Consider the following 23,391-nt stretch of genomic DNA (forward strand, 5'->3'; position numbering starts at 1 on the left):
ACTGAGGCAGTCACTTACCCCTGCCACTGCCACCAGGGCTGGCCCCTCGGGTACCTCTGTGCCGTGGCTCAGCCAGGGCTGCAGAGCCAGAATTCCCTGGGCTGCTCTGCCTGGAGAGGAGGCAGGGCACCACTGCAGCCCTCTGGGGAGAGGCCTTTCACAGGCAAATGAGCATTTCTGCAGCCTGGCTGTACCTGGGGCTGACCCTGCCTGTGCTGGAGAGAGCTGAGCCAGCGTTACGGAGAAAGGAGGAGCCCTTGGATGGTTTATGGAGAAAGGAGGAGCCCTTGGATGGATTATGGAGAAAGGAGGAGCCCTTGGATGGTTTATGGAGAAAGGAGGAGCCCTTGGATGGTTTATGGAGAAAGGAGGAGCCCTTGGATGGATTATGGAGAAAGGAGGAGCCCTTGGATGGTTTATGGAGAAAGGAGGAGCCCTTGGATGGTTTATGGAGAAAGGAGGAGCCCTTGGATGAGTCACTGGAGCCACTTCTCTGTCCCTTTGGCATTGCCCAAGTGTGCAGTGCTGAGCCAAGTGTCTGTGCTTGGCTTCTCTGCGTCCAGGGCAGGAACCTGAGCACTCACACTGCAAGAATGAGGAAAGAAAAACCTTCCAGGATTCACAGCCCAGGAAACTTCTGTCACACGGGCTTGTGGATGACAGGGTCTTTAGCAGCAGTCCCTTCCAGATGTTCAGTTCCACTTTGCATCTCTGTAGTTCTGCTTATAGCACATGCTGACCATGGAAAGTGGGATAAACACGTGATGTTAATGCTGTTCTTTTCTGATAATCAGTGCTCCACTGATTCCCTGCTCCAAACACAGAAACCAGGGGGGGATCTAGCCCTGTGCTAACAGGGATTTGTCACTTAGGTCAGACACAGCCCACGCAGAGCAGGCAGAAAATTCTGTGTAGTGCAAAAAACTGGGATTGAGCTCGTTTGCAGAGATGTCTGGAGGAAGCCATTTGTGGAAAGTGCCCCCAAATCACAAATAATTTGATGATCCACATACAGTGGTGGCACAGAAATTGCCCAATTTGCATGGGGTCATGCTGTGTGTTGGATATATTTTTTGCTCTTGCTAGGAATATAAAATAACTTGCCAAATGCAGTTTTGATGATACAATCTCAGCAAATATGTTTATAGCAGATGCCAAAAGGGTCATTCTGTGGTCTTTTATTATAGTCCTAATAACAGTCTTTTGGTTTTGGAGAGGTGAAAGGAGTCTTTGCAACTAAAATCATGTTGATAGGTATAGGAAAGGGAATACAGGCATATGAAGCATCTTAGCATCTGTTAAGGGCATTGACTCAGCATCTTCTCTATTATTTGAAGCAGAATTCTAATTAATATTTTATTAATTTAGGGCCTCATGACATAAACATGTGTGTACAATCCTGTTCCATTGACACCAGTGACTGGAAATCACCCCAGGCACTGCTTGGGGTGAGCAGCCTGGGCATCTGTAACTGGTTTTGTGCCTATAACTAAACAAACCCTAACATTACATCATCTGGAAGGAGCTGTAACTTTCTTTTAGGGTTCTTATTACTTGCTTTTTTAATGTTGCCTTTTCTGCTCTCTGGGCAAATGATTTATGTGGAAACAGCTTCATCTGCTGCATTTTAGATTGTTTAGACTTTGGGAGCATCAAAATCTAGAAAAAGTTGTCATCATGGAATAAATTCTAAAAAAAAATATTTCTTTATATTAAAAATCACTTTTAGAAGTACAAATTGAACTTGGGCAAGCTAAAAAAATATGAAAAATACATGTTCTGAAGCAGTAACCATATTGGTAAGCAGGACCTATCTCTTTGTCTTTTAGGGTTATAATTCACCCCAGGAATACATTGCAACCCAAGGACCACTGCCAGAAACTAGGAATGATTTTTGGAAGATGGTTCTCCAGCAAAAATCACAAATTATTGTTATGCTCACTCAGTGCAATGAGAAAAGGCGGGTATGTAACAAAATCTTGTATGTTGTGTAAAAGAAAGCCCTCTGAGAAAGAGCTCTGTTGTGCTGAGTCAATGTCTCTGCAGTGCTGCTGATCACAAGGCAGCATCACAACCAGCCCTGGAATGGCACCTGCCCTCCCATTTCAGCACCTTCTTTGGTGTTCCTGATGTTCCCTGACCTCCTTTGACCTTCTTTGTCCCTTCTTGACCTTCTTGGACTTTCCCTGACTTGCTGCACCTTCTCTGACCTTCTTTGACCCCTTCTTACTTTCTGACCTTCTTTGATCTTCTTTGACCTGCTCTGACTTTTCCTGAACTTCTTCGACATTCTTTGGCTTTCCCCGACCTTCTTCAACCTTCCCTGATTTTCCTTGACCTTCTCTGACCTGCTTTGATGATGACTGTCCCTGACTTTCTTTAACCTCCTCAACCCTCTTTGAACTTCTTTGACGACCCCTGACCTTCTTCGACCTTTTCTGCCCTTTTACCTCCCCTGACCTTATCCTGAAGCCTCCCCTCTTACCAGAGGAGAGACTGAGAGAGCTGGGACTCTCCATCCTGGAGAAGAGAAGGCTCCAGGGGTCCTGTCACTGTGTACAAATACCTGATGGGAGGGAATGGAGACAAGGGACTCCTTTGGAGGTGACTTGCCCGGTGACAGGTCAAGAGGTGATGTGCACAAATTAAAGAACCACATTAAAATTCCTTCTGAAGTCAGGAAACACTTATTTTACTCTGAGGGGGACTGAGCACTGGGGCAGGTTGCCCAGAGCTTGTGGAGTCTCCATCCTTGGAGATATTCCAAAGCACCTGGACATGGTCTAGAGCTGGCTCTGGGTGACACTGCTTGAGAGGGGAGGGGCTTGAACAGGGTGACCTCCAGGGGTCCCTTCCAACCTCAGGCCTTCTGTGATTCTGCACTTTTAAATTTAGATAATTATGAAATAAAAGTTCTATCTTTACATTTTCCCTTGATATTGTAATAGAAATATTTGGGATATAATTTGGGGGGTTTATATGAACATTCTCTTCCCCAGCGTTTTGCTGCATTTAGACCTATTATATCAGGAAGAATAACAAAAGGCACTCTTTGTCTATTCCTCACTGCACTTCTGAAAACTGATAAATAGCTGACGGCCACAATTAAGTGGGAATGGTCAGACTGGAAGTGTTTGCAGCATAAACTTCCTCTTATTGCAGCAGCAGGTGAACAGTGCTGTAGGCATTGCTGAGCCTGGGGTTCTGCGCCCGTCCGCGTGTGCTTCCTTCCATACGTGTCTCTTTATATAAATGCAGAAATGCCTGGGCTTCCCTCCATTTCAGGTGAAGTGTGACCACTACTGGCCTTTCACAGAAGACCCTGTTGCATATGGGGACATCACAGTGGAGATGCTGAGCGAGGAGGAGCACACGGACTGGGTGTATCGCAGCTTCCGAATCAGCTACGTGAGTGAAACCCTGCCAAAGGAGCGGGAGGGATTTCAGCCCAGCCTGTTCTTTAACCTTTGTCCATTTCTGGCACTCAGCAGGAAACACCTAAGAGAGATCGTTGTCCTTACCCTCACTTCACACAGGCAAATGACAAAATCACAAAACTTTCCCCTAAAATTGTTGTCTCTAAATTTCTCAGCAAAGTGCAAGGCTGAAACAAAAATAGAGCTCTGGACTCTTCTGTGGTACCAATAATTACTGACAACAAATGTATGATTTCTTCTTCTCTATATCTCAGGCACACCTTCTTGCTATAAATTATTCAAAACTTGAAAATATACCAGTGGAGGAATTGAAAATACTTTTCAAAAGGGCAATTCTGCAATAATCATGTCTACCTATAAAGTACTGAAACAAATGTGAGAGTATGTGGTGTCCAAATGAACCTCCTCAGACTTTCCTTGCACCTTTGTTTCGTGCATCAGCTCATTGCCAGCACCATCTCATGAAGGAAAATTTAGGGGTGTGGAAAAAGCTGTGCACTGGCAATTCACCACTGACCCAGGACCTTATGTATTGAGGATCTTACTTCATCTAAAGCCACTAGAATTTGTAGCATTGTAAATGTGGGATTTTTCTATAAGGAGCTTTTTTCCTAAATGTTTCCTGTGGTAATGTTTTTTTCTTACTTCTTTTTTTTTTTTTTTTTTTTTTTTTTTTTTTTTTGTTTTGTTTTGTTTTGTTTTGTTTTGTTTTTTCTTTCTTTAAAACTTGAATATAAAATCTCTCAGGAGTCCAGGCTTGACTGTTTGCCAACAGTGTTGTTCTTTATCTGTGGAAAAATGAGAAAAGAGGGAACGGAATAAAAAGGGGAAAAAAGCCCAGAGCTTAGAAATGCAACAGTTCTTGATTTAAAAGCAAAATAAGAAGGAACTACCACAGGGACAAAAGCAAATCCCAAACCCAGAAACAGGAAGTTCATGTTGTTTTGGTAATGATGGCCTGATATTCCCCCCCACTTTGTAATTAACTAGCTTGTTTGTTCTTTGCCAATTTCTTGGCCGGCTTCAGTCTTTTAGGCTGTATGTGGAGAAAAAAAGAGAAGCACAAAATGCCAGAAAAGCCCTCCGTGTGACTGAGAGTGGTGACATGCTGCTGTTCTGCTTCTCCCCCCAGGCTGATGAGGTGCAGGACGTGATGCATTTTAACTTCACTGCCTGGCCAGACCACGGCGTCCCCACCACCAACGCTGCCGAGAGCATCCTCCAGTTTGTGCAGATGGTCAGGCAGAAATCAGCAAAGGCTAAAGGCCCCATGGTCATACACTGCAGGTAAGTGCTTCGAGGAATGTGGCATTAAATAGGTTGGGAAACCATGAGAAATAGAGATTTTGGGGTTCTGCTCACCTGTTGGCTGGAGGTGGTTCTCTCTGGTGTTAGTGTTAAGCAGCTGTAACCTCATGGAGAAATTCATAGAGGATATTGTTCCATGAGTCTTGGTATCAAAAAAAAGTGCTCAATAAGCCAGGGGAGAGATTTATATATAATATTATGAAATCAGACCCTGTATCTACTGCTTAATTGTTCTGGGAAGGAACAGAAGCAAGTATCAGAGAGCTGGGCAACAGCTGCAGTATTTTCTTTTTTTCAGTGAGGATTCTTCTAGCAGCAAAGAGGGATATTTTCAGGTAGTATTTTGAGATTATACTGTTCATCTTAGACCACATAGATTAAAATAACAATGCTATGAAAGTAGAAGGGGGGCAAAGAAAGAGTGCATCGATCAGCTCCTGCAGCAATTGTTCTCAGACATTAAAGAAGGCACAGAATGAATTTATCCGTACATCTGTCCAGTTAACACATCAGATGTTCCAATGTATTCATGGCATTTGAGGAATTAACACAACAAAAGCCAAAGTGGAGACCTGTTTTGTTACAGTTCTGCTGAACTGTGTTGAGATGAGCTGTAAAACATTGTTGCAAACACTTTCAAGGCTTTTCAGAAAAAGCCTGACAAAACAGAAGGAAGAGCTTTTGCCAAGATACACACCCTTAGTAGTAGGTAAGGTGTTGGGATGCTGTGTGAAACTCTGTAAAACCTCTGTGAAATCTGACTTAAACATCACATGTGAACTCACAGTGCAAACAATCGTACACATGAGAATCTCTAAATGAAAGCAGTGTGTATTTTTTCTAGTTGCTAAGATTCCCTTTGGGGAAAATGCAGATTTTCAGCTGAGTGGTGGCTATTTCTGTCTCATGCTCCTAAGGCAGAAGTCCTGGAGTGCAGACTCTTCTGGTGATGCCTCAGGTTTTAGATTTTCTATTTCTCAGGTTCTGTGCTGCTTTAGTGTGTGGGTCTGGGTTTTATATTATGGGATGGTGAGCTCTCTGCACAGAGCAGCGAGACAAAACAATTCCTGCTCCAGCTGGGCACCAAGGACAAATGATCCAAAGCTCAGGCCCAGGAGCACAAACAGCGTGGGCTGGAGAGAGAAAAACAAGCAGGATGGGAGTGCCTGGGCTAAAGCTGGAATGGGACAATGAAGTGCAAGGTGCAAATGGAGCAGAGCTGATCCCAGTGAGAGCCCCCGGGAGCGCTCGTGCATTTTGGGACCATTTTGGTTCCTCTTGGCTGCAGCCCTGGCTGGGCTCTGGTGCTGCCCAAGGTGGATCCATGGAGGAGATCCTTTGAACAAATCCCTGCTTCATTCTGTGACTCTGCCCAGCCTCTGCTCCAGGCCAGCCCTCAAGGCATCACTGGGGGTGTCCTTTGAGGACAAGCTGCAGTCGTGCAGCGCCTTTGCAAGCCAAGGGCTTTGAATGTGCAGAGCTGTGGAGCTGAGCCTGCAGGTGTGGCCCCCGCTGTCTCGGGGCATCCCTTGCTCCTGAGCAGGTCTCTGCAATTGTGGCTGCAGCCCCTGAAGTTGCAGGGGTTCTCATGAGGTCTGTGAGGGGAGCAGTGGCAGCAGGAGGAGCTCAGGGAGGGTGAGGGTGCGGGTTCTGTGTGTGAGTGCATCCGCTCTGCCCAACCAATGGGCTGAGTGCCACTAAGTCCCTCAGATGCACCAGCCTGCCTGGCCTCAGCTCAGCGGTGTCTGATGGCTGCAGCTGCAGGACTCCTGCCTTTTGCAGGGCTGCTGCTTTTGCTGCGTGTGCCCTGGAATGAGCTGCGTGTCCGTGTGTGTTGCAGCGCCGGCGTGGGACGGACGGGAACGTTCATAGCCCTGGACCGGCTCTTGCAGCACATCCGTGACCACGAGTTCGTGGATATTTTGGGCCTGGTGTCGGACATGAGGTCCTACAGAATGTCCATGGTGCAGACAGAGGTAAGGGCTGTTCACTTCAGCACTGTGACAGAATTGTTGTGCCCATTTCATGCCCTTCCTCATCATGCTCATGACTGTTGTTCCCCTTGACAAAACCACTGTGAGTCAATATAATAATCATGTTCTCATCTTCATTGTGATATTGTCACATTATTGATCTGCTGCACAGGTGGGTTTGATGATAGATCTGCACTCTCACTGCCTGCCAGAGGAAATGAGTTATTCCCCCCTTCTGTGAAATGAATATGCAAGCAATGCATTAGAAGAGATTAACAGATGAAATCTTCAGACCCCACTGTAAAGAGCTGGCCCTGCTGAGGGGGCAGGTGGCTCATGGCATGGTATCAGTAGCAGGCAGCCCTGTTCAAGTATCATCTTGGTATCATCCTGCCCAGCCTAGGAGCTCATCACACAGTGGAACTTCAAACAAGCAAAACAGACAAAAGGATTGTGAGTCTGCCAGACTCCCTCCTTGCCCCTCTCCCTACCCCAATATCTACTGGGTAGTTCTTTTTCTGTTTTTAAGACAAAAATATATACTGGGGAAAAAAAAAATCACAAACTCATTCTTCAAAGCAGAAGATTTTATGCATGTAAACCTTCCCAGTTCCCCTAGTAATGAGGGAAAGATTTCATATTTCATGCCTGTTGTGCTCTTCCTTGGTTAGACACACAGTATAAGTGAGCAACCTCCCTGCAGTTGGAAGTGTCACCATCACTGTTTTCAGGCTACATTGTTTATTGCCAAAGTTTGTTCAACCGAGAGCAAAGAAAAAAGCAGGGAGAGGAGAGGAGGAAGAAAACCTGCAGTGACAATAATTAGGATCTGGAAATAAAAAAAAAAAAAAAAAGTAATTTTCAGTCCATTCTGGATCATTCCTATCAAACTGCCACTTTTCATCACAATTCACTGTATTAATCCAAAGGCAGATCCTTTCCACCAGAGGAAAAAAATCCTGATGGTTGATTGATTTCAGCTGCAACTCTTGCCACTCCAGAGGTGATGTGGGTTTTTGTAGGGTTTTTTTTTCTTTAATTTTTTTTTTTTTTTTTTTTTCATGTAGAACCTCATTGCATGCCTGGGGCTGGTGTTAAAGGCAGCTACTGAGCTCCTGCTGCTACAGGCAGTGGCCAAGCCTGGCCTCAGTGTCACCAAGTGACACTGACACTCAGTCACAGAGGCCACCAAACAGTTTTTCCTTTCAAAATATGAAACCACTGACAGCTCACCTGAGTTCACAGTGCCTGGTATGCTGGAAACTTGGCAGTGTCTCAATAAGCAGTTTAAAAAAACAAATGGCACGGGCCCAAAACAGGCTTTAGAATGGGGAATATCCTGAATTGAAACCAGTCTCTCCAAATTAACTACTCTGTGAACAAAATCGGGGTTTTCTTACTGATAAAGGGGTCAAACACTGAGGAACCTGAACCTCATTAAAAGGTTTCAGGTGCATGTGTGGCATGGGTGCAATTTGTTACACATAAAGCATTCAGATACCTTTCTTGGAATTTATTTATTTTTAGGCAACATAAAGTAGAGCAACTTTAACTCAGATTCAACTCTTATGTCATCATTCAGGTTATTAATAAGGGATTATGGTGTCAGGTGGATTTCATGCTTCCCCTTCTGCTACCTGTAACAATTGTGGACTGTTATTTTGGGAGCTGATAACTCCCTGTGCACTGTGAGGGGCTGAGCTGGGAGACACAGTGCAGGCTGTTACTGTGAACCATCAAACTGCTTCACTGGCTGTGTTTTTGTCATGCTTTCTGGGGTGCAAAAAAATGCCCTGTTATTTGCTCTTTTCTTCTAGGAGCAGTACATTTTTATTCACCAGTGCGTGCAGCTGATGTGGCAAAAGAAGAAGCAGCAGTTCTGCATCAGTGATGTCATATACGAGAACGTCAGCAAGTCCTAGTTCAGAGTCACAGGTGGTAAGTCAGGCCAGCCTGGCCCCGTGCCACGGCCACAGCCTCACATCCCTGTTCCAGCAGCTTTGCTGGAATCTGGGGCTTTTCTCATTCCCCTTCCATGTTCACATGGAGAGCGAGGGAAAAGTCCACCTAGCCTCTCGCAGCACCCACTACCCTCCATGGCACTGGAACAATATATGGGCCCACCCATGTTTAAAGGAAAAGAGAATCCAAACTCCTGATGAGCCATCTAAGCCTTCCCTGCCACTTGTCATGACGTGCCTTGCAAAGCTTAAAGGGAGGGAGAACTTCAGTATCTCCAGTTGTTCTCCAAAAGAATTCTGCCTGTTTACCAAGGCCAGCAGAGGCTTGGGAGGCTCTGCTGGAAGGTGAGTTGGTGACCGGAAAGCTCTGGCGTCAAACAGTGGGAAATACTTTCCCAAATCAAAAATCACAGAAGCAGAGAAGCAGCAGGCTCTCAAACTGGTACCACCAGTAGCATCAGTGAAGGGTGGCTCTCACTCCCCACTGCCCCCCGTGCCTGAGCAGAAGGAGTGGCTGTGACCACGAGCTCTGGGGACGCGTGTCACCGCTCCTTACGCTCCAAGCTTTGGCTCATTAGGTGGCAGCAATAACCCAGCCACAACCTAATGCTCCCTTTTGGGTGGAGCAGGAAGCTGCAGGCTTTGACACAAGCTGCTTTTCAGGCAGCTGGTGGAGAGCTGTGCTGAGGGCAGTGCCTCCAGCCTGTTCGCTGTGTGTCTGTGGTGTTGCACATGTGCATTTATTAACCCTTGTGGGCATCATCCCCCTGCCTGTAAGGGAACCCCAGTTTGCCTTGCTGTCCCTCAGGTTTAGGGTTTCTGTCTAAGCTGAGTCCCAGCACCTTGTGCTGGTGACCTGCAGTCCCAGCCTGAGTGGAGGGTCAGTAAAACAAATGCTAAAAACTGCATTTATTTCCTTTTCTTCTCTCTAAGGCAGTCTGTTTGTTTGGTTGCAGGTGAGACCATGAAGCACACCCATCTTCCCTTGCTTCTGATTTATTTTCTGTTGAAGGTTTGAAGGGGCAGGTGTTGTGCCACGAGAGACCACTGCTTTGCAGTGCATGGACAATGAGGGAAAGAAACTTTTACCTTTCTGAAGCACTGGGGAGACAAAGCCTTAACAAGCCTGCGGTGTCTTTTGAACTGTTTCATTTCTGGACATTTTTTTTAAATACTGGACCAAATTCAGCTGAACAACATGAAGGAAAAGACACTATATGTGCATAAAACAGATTGCTCCAGAGTGTTGGGATTTTGTTTGGTACTTTCGGTTAATTTCTTTCATAATTTTTTTTTTTTTTTTCTTTCTGTGCAGGTTGGGCTTAAGGTTAAAGTAAGTGCAATATTTTTTTAATGGTTGACTGAAGAGCTTTCTTCATGTGTCACTGCTCTGCCCCTAGGAGAGCAGGCATTGTTAGTATCTAATAATACCTCATTAGTGAATAGCGAGGCATGAACAAACATGAAGAAACCTGGAGATTGTGAAAAGGGGCTGGGGGGGCAGGGGGGTTGCTGGGTCCATGGATTTGACTGTTCCCTTACAGCACTGATGGGGGCTGCGTGGGGCCTGGGGGGAGCACGAGGGAGGACTGGCGAGCAGAAATCCGAGCTGTGAGGCTGAAACAGGCAGCTGAGGGAAGGGAAGGGTTTGCTTCTTGACTGGGCTGCCGCCAATTAAGCAGAGGGATTGCTCTTTTTGCCAACCTTTTTCCAGTAATGCCACTGATCAGGCTCTTCTTTTAGATGGATCTAATCACAGGGCAGCTGAGTTTCCAGCTATCTTAGCAGATATACTCTAGCATTTAACTGTCTGAGCAGTCTGTGGTGCCTATAGCCCTCACTCATGTATTATTTTTAGTAATTATTAACCCTGTGTGAAGACGTGAAGCTGGTTCAGGTTGGAGGGGTGGGAAAAAAAAAAAAAACCACACACAAAAAGTGCTTTAATAGGCGTAACTATTCTTCCTGAACCAGGAATTTACAATGTTACAAATACAAGGTTTTGGCATGTGAAGGGCTGGTTTTCAATTTGTTGCTACAAGGCTGCCAAAGTGTCAGTATGGATTCCTGCAGGGCCTTCGGGGCAGGGAGGGGGGCTCTTTTCTTTTTTGCTGTCCATTTCAGTCAAAATAATTAGCTATATATATATTTTTTTTTTTTTTTTGGGTCTTTGTATAATGCCGGTACATCATTGTGTATTGTGACATGGATGCTGTCAGAATGGATGTTTGATGGCATTTTTGTAACCTGTTGCTTTGTGTCACCTCATTGGAAGTTAGCAGCGATGGTACTCAATGTAAACAAAGCAGACTTGAACTGAAAGTAAACACACTGGATTGCTTACTGTGCAGAAGTCACTGTCAGCAGAACAGCAAACACACCAGCACACAACTTTTATTTCACTCACCCTGCCTCTGCTGTCACCTGGCAGGGCAGCAGGGTGTAGGGCAGCAGCTCAGCTGCCCTGGGGAGCCTGATCTCCTTCAGCTGATTTTCTTTTTTCTCCCAGAGCTGTTCCACTGGTGGGTAAATAGGTGCATACTTCTTTGAGCACTGCTTCATCGTGGTATTGGTTACAGCAGAAACATCTTTCAAACTCTCCCGTGTTTGTTATGCAAAACTGCACAGACTTAGCATAATTCCCAGGTAAAACAGCTCCTGTGAGGGGTACTAAACAAACAGGTGAGTAGCAAAAGCACTGATTACTAAATGGGTGTGAGAGGCACTTCCCCTCCCTTCTGTTTCCAGGCACCTGCTGCTGCTTGCACTGCCCCCACTAACCCCAGGCCTCGAGCAGGGATGCTCTTTCCCCAAGCACAAGGAGCAGAAGGGAAGAGCACCCTGTGTCAGGGAGCCAGCTGGTGGCAAGAAAGGCTTCAGTGGTGCACATTTCTCCCTGATTTCACTGGTGTGCCTCAGCTGGAGGGCCTGCCATCCCAGTAGGAACAGCAAAGAGTTGTCTGGTCTAAACTGAACAGAAAACAGAATTATAAAGGAGCACTTGACCATTTAGACCTTGCCTCCAAGCTTTTTTTAAAAAAAAATGTATTTCAGAGTTTCATTACATGTTTACTCAGAAAATGTGTTCCTATCCCTCTAGACAACTGGCTGGGGAAAAAAAAAAAAAAAAAACAACCCACAAATGTTCTTTCTCATCTATTGTCTCCTCCCTCCTGCTGGCCATTGCCCATTGAGCCAGTCCTCATCCTGCATCACAGCCCAGAGTCAGCAGGTTACTGCTAAATCACCACTGTGCCCACAAAACGTCACAGTGCTGTAACAGAAGCTCGGCTGAATGTGACAGGGCACGAAATTGCTGCAAAGATGCCAAAATCACACTGCTGCAAAGGACACTGAGCAGCCTGAATTTACTGGACCGTTTTTGAGTGCGTGTCAGAGATTTTTCCATTTGCACAGCAGCAGGTGGGTATTTTTCCTTTAATAGCTGCTTAATCACAAAGTCAATTACAATGAAAACTCCATCAGAACAATACCTTTTCCTACCCCACACAGTGTGCAAGACTGTGTAAGTGGCCACGTGGGATGGCAATGGAAACCACCTCTCCCAGCATTCAAGGCATGAGTAAAGCAATAAATGAGCCTGGAAGACACTGTGGTTCAGAAGACACATGCAGAGCCTTTTAGTCTGAATTGACACATCATAATTTTGGCATTACCTCATCATACACCTTCAGTGTAAGTCCAAAAGAATAATGTTTTGGACTCATGCTTCATGTTAATATTGTTTCCAGCATCTGCCCTCCAGTCATCACAGCTGTAAAGCTGTGTCTGAAGCTTCAGGTTTGGTAATAGCTCTTTGGAATTATGAGCTTCATGTCCAAAGCTCTGCTGACGCTACTGATGCTCTTTATTGATCTGCTGCTCTTCCAGTATCTACTGACCCAGCTGTCTGTAAAAGCAGCTCTGTGCTGTGAGGGACCATTAACTGAAACCAGGGCAGGCTTTCTCCTTGTCTCATGCTGTGTGTGCTGCCATGGAAGCAAAAAATAAGTAAACTTAAGTCAACATGCCTTTGAAATGGTAAGAAGCTTGTACAGGCACATGTGGAAGTGTGGCCTCTCCGAGCACACCCTGTGCAGTGAGCCCTGACATCCTTGGGTCTTCAGAACTGTTGTGTGCAAACCTCACCAAAAGATTAAGAACCGGTCAGGAAGCCTCATTCCTGCTTTATTTCCGTTTAATGTTTGGGTTTTTTTCCCTACACCAAACTAGGATGCATGTCCCCTGTCCAACAATCAACATCACCTTATGCTCTGAAGTGGCCCTTCCCTCCCTCCTTTCAGCACAGTCACAGCACCTGCCCCTCACTTCTAAATTTTTAAGGGCTTGTGTCAAAACTGTAATTTCATTGAGGCAGGCAAAAGCCTCAATTTCAGCCATTTCTTGTGAGAGAATAATGTTCTTAGTGCTCTTGCCATGGATGGCAGCAGGGTGGGTTGAGCTTTGCTGCTGCTGCTGTGACAGGCACCAGTGGGGGCTAGGAATCTTCTAGGAAGGCTCCCTATTTTCACTCATCTCCTCTTTTAATCTGCAAAAAGGACCAAGGAGTAGAAGCACAGACTCATACCCTGATGCTCATTTTGGTCTGAAAACTGAGGATGTAGTTAGAGGCCAAAGGTGCAACCTAAGCAACTTAGAAACTGAAAAAAAAAAAGATAAAGCCAATCCAAAGGCACTTATTAGCAAAAAGTTGGCATAGCTGCAGTAGAAATTTAAAGTCTGTGAAATATTTAAACACAGAACCAAAAGAGATTCCCTCTCATTTCTTCTCCTATATAATGTTGGTGCTTTTATGTAGAGGGGGGAGATTGATCTCAAAACTATTCCCTCAAATACTTCTGATGCATCAGAACCTTAAACAGGGCTGGTTTAGACACCAGACTCAACACAGTAGAAAAACTGGGCTCCTATGAAAGGGTAATTTGGCCAGAAAGTTGAGTTCCCTTTCATCATCCTGTTTCCTTTCTGCTTGAAATGCAGGAAAATCAGTGGCCATACCTGCTTGAACAGGGTCTGGTGTTAAAGCCATAGCTATGAACTGAAAACTCAAAATGCCTTCCCTCCCACGTTAAAATAAAAATTCTGTCACTTACAGGTTTCCTAACTAGAAAGAATTTACATCTTACAGATACTCATGGGTTCTTCTGTTTGTTCACTTAAATGATCAAAGTTCTGAAGTTCACAAACACTGATGAACACACTGAGAGCTCTGCACATTTCAGACTATCATTATAATTTTGGCTATGATGTCTCTACTGCTTCAGAAACCGTTTATTCCTGCACACATCAGTCATGCATATATGCACTTATTTCCCAACCCCACTCAAAACAAAAAACCAGACAACAAACCAGCAATTTTTATACAGTTCAATGCTTTGGAGCACTGAAAGTTTGTATGAGATCCCAGAGATCACAGTTTGTCTGAGCAAAGCCCTGTTTAACACTGGAATTGCTAGAGGGTAAGTAAACTCCTCCACCCATCACTATTGGTTGGAAGTGTTCTTCCAGAATTAAATGTGAGGTTTCACAGTGGTTTGCTCTCCCCACGGTGTCCCAAGGGAACAAGCAGCCTAAAGGAGTGGGAAGAAGTGCCTTGCTGAGGTTAAAAGGTTTGTGCTTTGAAAGCATGGAACTGCTGAGTGAACACAGGCTGCTAAAACACCCTCCCTCCACCCCGTTAACAAAGGCAGACTGATGGCAGAAAAATAGTAAATTACTCCCACTTACCAAACGTCTAATAAGGCACTGATTTTGGCATTTAAAAAACTGCTTTGTTTCCTTCTCAAAGACATAGAACATCATTCTAAAATATTACTCATGAAAAAATAAGCCTCGCTGCTCAAATCCTAGGGAAAACATTTTGAATGAAACACTTTTAACCATAGAATATATTGAAGAAAACATTTCATTTTCATTTGAGGAACCCCAAATGAGATCTCCTTCTGATTTCTTATAAATGCCAACAAAATGAAAATTCAAAAACTGCACAGCAGCAGAGGGGTGAAGCTCCCTGCAGTGCTTTAAAGCAGCAAGGAAACTCCAGCAAACAGGCAAATATTTGCCTTAGCACCATTCAGATTTCCCAGACTGTAGCACAGAAATCATAGTGGTTAGTTCAGCAAAGTTTAAAGGGTAAATAGAACTCAAGGAGTACTTGGTTATTAATTCATTAGTAGTTTGGGAACTGGGAAAAAAAGACACAAACCAACCAACCAACGCCCAAGATGGTTCTGCTTATCCCTGCAGTGTGTGGAGATCCCCCCAAGTATCTCCCAGGGCACCTCTGAGCACAATGACCACGTTCAGACTTGTCTGGCACTTTCTAAACATCAGCTTCCCAGAAACCCAGCTCCAAAAAAGCCCCAAACAGTTGTGAAGCCACCTCTTTTCTCTCGGAGGTGGAACGTGAGCTCTCCCTCCGACACCTCAGGGTGCCAACGTCACAAGGTCTGGGACGTCCCAGAGCTGCTGCCTCTTTCTGGGCAACAGCAAACCGTGTGCTGAATGCTGAAATAAAAGCCAGCACAGAGGATGGATATTGGCAATTATTTTGGTAATTATCAGGGGAGTAGAGGTGCAGGTTACCAGCACAGTGCTTTTTATAGAATCAGACATCTTTCCCATGCGACTCTAAGTTTTAAATAAGAATTTCAAAGACCTTTTAAAAAGGTTCCTCCTGCTGCACTTACAAGTAATGGGATTTACCACTCCTTGACCCGTTTCTGAATAAGGCCATGTTTATGCAGACAGGCATAAAGAATATTTATCAAATGTAAAAACATACATGGACACACAGCCAACCACACAGGAGTAGTATTTGCGAGGACATTTACAATAAATGGCACTAACACCTTTATTAAGATTTTAATTTTCATTTGTGAAAAATGAATAGATTTTTTTCCCTTGTATGCAGAGGAAAAGCAAACTAATGGCAAAAATCGAAGATTACTTTCTTATTTCAATACTGTCTTTGTAGCCACAAAGATACAATAATTTAACAGACAAGAAATACTGTTTATTGCAGACTTTAAGCTGATTCATGTGAAAAAGGCACTATGAAACTTACTCAAACTAGATGATTAAATTTGTCTAAATTAAGTGATATTATATATTATATATAATACATATATTATATATAAAATCACATGACCATGTGAAACAGAACATTTTGTGACAAAAATCATTGCATCTCCAAAAATAACCTTTTCTGGAAGGGATGTTTCTCTTTTCTTTTTTCCCCTGTTTTGCCTTCAGGAATCCACTTTTCCAAAAGATTACTTTTATAAAGGAAATTACAAAGGCTTTTTGCATGAGGAAAAACTGATATCTGGGATCAACACACAGAGAAGTCTAGATTATACACTGTTCTTTTTGATGGGTTAAGTTACAGACAAAAAAAATGCAATTATATTTAAAAATATATATACTGTGAGTTGTTGCATGGCTACAGCAGATCTCATCACCTCTTTGAGCTGGGTTGTGTTACTATTTTCTAGTTTCTCTTTCTTGTGCAATATTATCGTTCATCACAGGTGAAATACGGATAAAATCAACGTACAGAATATTATTTTGCTATAAACAGCATCATTAGTAATAAAACACCTTGGGAGTGGTGCAGGAAAGATTCAGTCTGTGTTGGGCTGCTGTTCATTCCCTAAACATTTCCTGGAGCCGACAACTTAAGTAAACATCCTGCAGCCAAATGCCTGACAAGAAAGACTGAGCCAAAAAAGACATAATTGCACACTACAGCAAGAGATGGGATTCGGAATCTTATTATTACTGAAGGGTTCAAGTGCTTTTTTTATTGCTGGCTCAGATGAATCACCAACAAAGACGTGCCCCATTTTATCTGTCATGTTAATTCCACAAAGCCAAGCCTCCTCTCCGGGTGTAAAGAATCATGTACCAATATTTTCACCTGTCAGGAATGCCCACAGCATTTCTCATCTGTTCATTTCTCGTGGTGAGGAGCCAGCAGCAGGTACTTCTGTGGAGACTACTGGAAATTTTCTTTATGTTGGCTAGTTACATTTACAATACAATAAGACATTCCCCTTCACTGCTTCCTAAAGCAAAGCTGGATGGTTTAATGCTATGGACAATGGAATTAAAGAAAAGAGGAAACACATTTAGTGGCTGCTTCCTTCATCAAAGGACTCCACACCTGAATCTGTGGCAGCTGCACTGATTTTTTCTTGCCGTCTTCTCATAATTTCTTGCAGTTCTGAACTACCACTGCTAGCCTATAAACAAAAGAGAAGAATTTATTTGTGGCTTTGAGTGCTGCTGAAATTCCTCTGTCAACATCTTGTTAAGACAGTTGTTTGAACAAACTCACCTTGCTGCTTCAATAGGAAAGTATTTACATTATCCTTAAATATAGAACAGAATAAAATCTGCAAACTATTAAAAGCATATTTCAGCACTGCTGAGCATCTTTAATTCCCACATGAGGCCCTGGAGGTGTTGGATATTTAGGGGGTTCATAAATTATGGCTTCAGTAAAAGCAGAGGTAAAGCTCAATGAGTTTGTTAGGTTCCACACTTAAAAATTGGGGCAATAATATTTAGAAATTTTTAAATATTTTAAAAACCCAAAAAGAAATCCTTGATGGGTTTAAGAGGTCACACATGCACATGGGATTGCAGAGGCAAGACCTAAGGAAGGATTCAGTCTCAGGCTCACACACCATGAGGCATTTGCAGCTCAGAAACACAGGTTTCAAATTTAGAGCACACTCATAGAAATTGGACCATATTACAATATTAGCAACAGTGAAGTATTGTGAGGACAAGGCTTTACTTCACCTTTTAAGAGTGAAAACCAGATCTGCTGAAGCAGCTGCCAACATTGCCTTTTCAACATAAATGAAATTATTAGCAAGGCCGGGACATCTGTTCACTAGAGCAGAACTTCCCAAAGTGTGCATGACTTTGAATAAAACTCGGGGATTATAAACCAAGATCATATCTGCTACTGTACTATCTGGCCATGGCACGCCTCCAAAACTTCAAAATCAGCTTCCAAAATACCCTCTGAATAAGGAAGAAGACACTGGTTTTGTAATTTATATAGCAAATTCCAGGACTGTTAGGGGGAAAATCCTGCAGTTGATTCTGAACTCTGAAAATGCCTCCTATTGATTTCATAAAATTTCATATAGATTCAGCCCATTATATCCATTAAATGCAGTCCCTGGTGCCACAAAGAGTGAGACAATTTCAAAATTAACTACAGTGCTCCTCCTACTTAAAATACCATTGCTCTCCTCTCCCAGAGTGGAAGGGCAAAGCAGGGAGCCTAGAAGTGACTCTCTGAAATTGAGGGAGCAGCTTTGCTTGTCTTAATTCATCTTGTCCTTGCCCTCTTGGTTTCAGATACACGAGTGCAGCACCCATTACTGAGGTCACGCATAAAAAACCATCAGCAGATACCCAGCACTGTACTTCACCAGAGGTCATGTACAAATATTTGTCTGAGAATAACTGAGCAGCCCAAGGTGAAAGAATTTGCCTTCCTGATAACATCAATGGCAACAGAACTGATGAGCCTGAAATGCATTATATTGTGATATTATTATAGGGAGAGAAAGGATGGTGCAACATAATTCAGCAAACAACAGGCTAAAGCCATCAGGAATTGCATGAATTCTGAAACTCAACCTCAAATAACCAAGGCAGAAATAAACATTTCAGTTACCTTTTCACTGACAAAAAAAAAATGGCCTTGTTAGACTCGAAGTACCTGCTAACTCTTGTAGGGCATTTATTATATAAGTTTGGACTTCTGAGTTTCCTGCAGTGAGGCCTAACTGGGGCAAGCAGAGTAACAGCATGGAGGGGAAAAGACCCCTCCAGTGCAGGGCATCTCTGCTTTTCAGACCACATGCCACTGTAAATCTGCTTCCATCTCAGTACACTGAAATGAGATGACTGGCATGCAAAAAAGTTGAAGAATACAAATATATCTGCACTAGGAAATGATGGATTGCCCTGGAGTGTAGCAACTTCTATTCCTAAGAGTAAAGGTGAAATATTTCTCCCTTCCTTTAACTGGAAAATAGGGCTTGGAGGAGGGAATGAAGCAATTTTGACAGTGTTAGAAAATGATGCTCTCTGATCCACACTGACCATGTAAAGTATAAAATATGCATCATCATAAGCCTGTCTTTAAAAATATGCTTAAAATCATTTAAGTGAGACAGTCTCAGCTTAAGGAGAGGAAAATATTTTAAACTTCTTCAAGATTTTCTTCTAAATAGGATGTAGAGAATATAACTTCTCGGTTTGATCTCACATCTAGAGCATTTCTCCACTTGCCACAGCAAGTTAAAAAAAAAAAAAAAAAGTAGGACTATCTCCAATTTTACTGGTTTAAAACTGGCAAGAATTGTCCTTAGCACAGCTCTGGATACAAGCTTAAGGTGTTTAAGAGACAAAACTTCTTTAAGTAAAGAAACAAAACTTCTTTAAGCAAAGCAAAGTGCTGCAGAGCCACAGCACTTGATCCTTGGCTCAGAACCTCTGCAAGCCCAGTGTCCAGTGTGTTTTCCCTTCAGGGCAGGTGCCCCAGCATTTGACCGGAAAGGCCAACAGCACTGGGCTCACCCTACCAATTTCTCATGCCCTATAAATCAAATCTCCCCCATAAAGATAAAACAAAACTCACTTATCACCACCAAAATTGTCGGGAGTATGTGTTTGTCCAAGCACCAGGCAAAGCAAGGAGCAGGAAAAGGGGCATTTTACCTTCCCATTGCTTCTCCCAAAGCTCTTTTTGGCTGATTTTATCTTCTTGCAGTCTGGTTACACCACAAAACCTCTTAAACTCGAGCGCTATTTCTAATGATTTTGGACCCCTTTAGAAGTGGGGAAGATCTCACCTGGTGTTTTGATGAATGCTGTTCCAGTGAATTAATACCAAATAACTCAGATGAAAAGAATGTTTATCAATGTGATGGGAACTGAGGAAAACACACCTGCCTCACAGAAGGAAATATCTAATTCCACAGGTTCAAAATTGGTGACCCAAATTAGGTGAGTAAGAAGAGTTGTCCATACCTCCAAGGCAGATTTCTGTACCGTAATTTGGTTGTAGACTCTCGACCCTTCTGGGCAAACAGTCCTCAGTTCCTCTTTATTGAGGGAGAAGAGCTGAGCCCCTGTCAGCACACCGAGGCTGTTCACAGTCCTGGGACACACCAAGGGAACAAACAGGAAATCAGCAAAGCCACACTGCCCAAGGTCGTCTTCATCCCACATTGCCTTGGCTAGGGCTAGTACATTCAGAGCAAACTTGGTGCAGCAGGGCTACTGAAGTCAACTGGGTACACAAGTCCACTTTTAGGTAGAGGCTAAAACATATATACACTATATACTATATACAGAATCCAGATATATAAAATATATAGATTTTCTGTAGCTCTATAACCACACTGACATGTTTTTATATTTTTATATATGTATTAGGTAAACATATGTGTGTATCTCTATATAGATGTGTTTATATATGTATATGTAGATGCATATATGTGTGGTATATATGTATATTTAGATGTATATATGTGTATATATAGGTGCATATATAAATGTATATAGATATGTATATATTTGAACATATCTATGTGTATATACATATATATACACACATATATCTATATATATCTATATTTCTATATATCTATCTATATATCTATATATCTATATCTCTATATATATATCTATCTATATATCTATATCTCTATATATATATGTATGTATTTATGTAAAAACAAATTAATTTTTCTAAGAGTGCAGCTGACATCTCCTGATTTTCAGGAGGCTGCCTGATTTTAAAAAGCGGTCAGGCCACGTCCTGACAGGAAAACAATTCCTTTTATATTTGAAGAAGTTTTGCTGCATTTGCCCTGGGCCTTACACGGGGTTGAATCCTTTGGACTGCAGCCAGGCTTTCACATCCTCGGGAGAGGAGTCGTAGGTGATGTTCACCACGGGGATGTTTGGCCGTGGCACGTGGAATTTCCTCTGGGCAGCGCTCCGGCCGATGGTGAGCCGGTGGACAAGCTCATCCTGCACTTCCTCCATCTGGGATTTCCTGCCTACAGAGACAGAGAGATTTCACAGGAGTCATTCTCTTTATCAAAGCCAAGTCATGTCTTGGACGTCACTTTAAATCGTAAACTTTCTTTTTTTTTTTTTTTAATTCCTTCATTAGACCTGATTGAATTATTACTCTCCTTTTCCCCCATGGAATATTTCAATATTCCCAATCCTCCCTTTGCAAAACAAAGCAAAAATAAACAGACAAAAAACCCCAGAGAGAATTCAACTAAGACCCAGAAAGGAGAGATGCCTGGATGTCCCAGCAAGGTGCAGATCAGTGTGACAGCACCCAAGCTGTAGAATAAAATGGGAATGGAGGGTCATTCAATTGCCACAGTCTGCCTTATTTTTCAAACAGAGTTGAGGGTTTAAAAAGGAAAACAAGAAAATGATGAGGAAGGTTGTAAGATTGCTCACACTGTGAGAAGGTAATACTTTCCACAAACAGTTCTTTAGTTGAAAGTTCAACTTTTTTGTGCAAATCAACACAGGCAAAAAAATTTCACAGCTGCTGACATATATCAACTTACATCTAATGAGCTATTGTAGCAATTGCAATTTTGACAGGGTTTTGAGAAATTTGAATTCACTCCAAGCCCGGAGTGGCTGCTTAGCTGAAATATTGTCACACTTTGTATTAAAAAAGGAATATAAAATAAAAAGGGGGTAGCTGCTCTCACCAGGGACTCAAGAATTGGGCAAGATTTGTTTACTTATTTTCTCATTTTAAAGAAAACTGTAAGAATTCATTATCCCCCAGAACCCATTTGTCTGAAACATTTAGTTCAGCTGCTGTTCATTAGCAGGCAACAAACTGAAATGCTTTTCAGTCATTTCAACAAGATCAATTATAATGACAGTGAGAATTGTTTAGAATTACAATAAAAATTTCTGTGGATAACTTCACAAAAATAGGTAGAATTCAATAAGGTATAAATAACCTCTTGGGCTCAGAGAAAATGCTGATTTCACACAGTTAAAATCTCTGTGCTTTAACATTGGAACAATTATAAAAATCCTCTGACAAACAACTCCAATTATCTCAAATATTCTCATGATTTCCTTGCCAAGACATTTTTTGTGATCTTTATGCAAGCTTCTCACTTTGATACACAAAGAGTAGCTACTCCACCCTCTCAATGCACTCAGATGGCAAAACCTGTTCCTTTTCTCCCATTACACTGATAGGAACAGATGAAAAAACTGAACTTCAATATGAAAAACCCCCTGTAAGATAGAAATATTTCTGCTTTCTCTACTTTCCTTTTCTATTATCTCAAAATCTCTCCAGGGGTTCTCTCAAAACCTCTCCAGGGACCAATATCTCTAGCCAGTTAAACAAATAAAAACAAGCTTTACATAGGCCTCCAGGATTATTTCTTTAATCATCACGGCAAAAACAAGAAAAACCATTGGTTTAACCATTTCCTTTTATCTTTTACAAAATAGCCTCGGGCTGGAAGTGGAAAAATTATCTCTGCTATAATATTTGAGGCATTCAGGCCCCGTTGTGTAGGGTTTTCTCCTCTCCCCCCAGCCTGAGTGTGAGTCAGAAGCCCAGTGACACGAGCTCAGTGATTTGTGCAAATCTGCCAGGGGTTACACGAGGAAAGCCTTTAGGCTGTGCTATCAAAGCTTGCACCCGCTGTGTTCCCAAGCAGGAAGAGACACAGAACATTGCTGTCTTCCTTCTATTTACACAGACTTCGAAAGACTTCTGCTTAATCTAGACCAAGGCTGTATCAAGAGACAAATATTTAGCTGTTAGATAAGAGGTTCTTCCTGTTGTTAGATGTGTTGTCAGAAAGAGGCATGGGGCAGGCTCTGCAGGGTTCAGGTGGGTACTTGGCCAGCAGGTTTCCCATCACCTTTGCAGAAGCACCTGCTCTGTGAGAGTTTTGAGGTGCCTGAAGCTCATTAAGTGGGCTTCAGATTAAGAGGCCAGAACCGTGGTCGTCTCATTTTCCATCTCGAATGGACAGAGTGGGCCACTGTGGGTTCAAGGATTCACAGCAATGCTATGGCAAAGTCCTTCCACAGAAATAAAATGATCATTTTTCTGCATGTGTGTGTGGGGGAAATCACCCTCACTTTCCACATCTTTTGTAAGTGTTTTTTTGTCTGCTTTTATTTAAGTAACCAGCTCTTTCTTTAGGAAGCAGCAGTGAAGCCTGTTCCTCCAGCCACTGATGACTTCCAGCCAGACAGTCCATTAGGCCATTATAATGAAAAGTTCCCAGAGCCTTCCTGAGCTCAGAGCTTAGGCAGGAGCTCGTTCTCCACCAGGCAATGTCACCACAGACCCCACCAACAGGATTATCCACACAGGCACACTTCCCATCCACTGGGGACAGGGGGCAAAGAAGCCCTTGCCCAGAAAGGATTGTGCTCTGTGCCACTTTCTTACCTCAGTGGAAGCAGGATTTGCTGGTAAGGCAGTGAGTACAGAAAGCTGTCAACTCCTGAACTACAAAAAGCTTATTACTTTTACAGCTATTATTTTAAAAACTGTAGCAAATGCTTGCTTACATGTTTCAGTTATTTCTAAGCCAAGCAATCACATTGCCTAAGGTGCATTTAGGACAG

At 43.0% G+C, this 23,391-nt stretch overlaps 2 protein-coding genes across 7 annotated transcripts in view; one reads left to right on the forward strand and one right to left on the reverse strand.

Moving 5' to 3' along the window:
* The window catches only part of PTPRO (protein tyrosine phosphatase receptor type O), a 139,131-nt gene extending 129,219 nt beyond the window's left edge, over positions 1–9,912 (forward strand). For both annotated transcript variants that reach the window (XM_053944128.1, XM_053944129.1), the window contains 6 exons: positions 1,830–1,964; positions 3,286–3,408; positions 4,570–4,724; positions 6,586–6,721; positions 8,536–8,656; positions 9,636–9,912. In XM_053944128.1, coding sequence (XP_053800103.1) covers positions 1,830–1,964; positions 3,286–3,408; positions 4,570–4,724; positions 6,586–6,721; positions 8,536–8,640 — 654 coding nt within the window. In that variant the 3' untranslated portion in view covers positions 8,641–8,656; positions 9,636–9,912. The remainder of the gene's footprint in view (positions 1–1,829; positions 1,965–3,285; positions 3,409–4,569; positions 4,725–6,585; positions 6,722–8,535; positions 8,657–9,635) is intronic.
* Positions 9,913–15,528: 5,616 nt separating this feature from the next.
* Positions 15,529–23,391, reverse strand: part of EPS8 (epidermal growth factor receptor pathway substrate 8) — a 125,322-nt gene continuing 117,459 nt past the window's right edge. For all 5 annotated transcript variants that reach the window (XM_053943500.1, XM_053943497.1, XM_053943501.1 and 2 more), the window contains 3 exons: positions 20,621–20,801; positions 19,765–19,894; positions 15,529–16,946 (listed from right to left, as the gene is read on the reverse strand). In XM_053943500.1, the coding sequence (XP_053799475.1) occupies positions 16,833–16,946; positions 19,765–19,894; positions 20,621–20,801 (425 nt within the window). In that variant the 3' untranslated portion in view covers positions 15,529–16,832. The remainder of the gene's footprint in view (positions 16,947–19,764; positions 19,895–20,620; positions 20,802–23,391) is intronic.

This window comes from Vidua chalybeata, chromosome 5 (assembly GCF_026979565.1).
Source record: "Vidua chalybeata isolate OUT-0048 chromosome 5, bVidCha1 merged haplotype, whole genome shotgun sequence".
In the NCBI taxonomy this organism is placed as follows: Eukaryota; Metazoa; Chordata; class Aves; order Passeriformes; family Viduidae; genus Vidua; species Vidua chalybeata.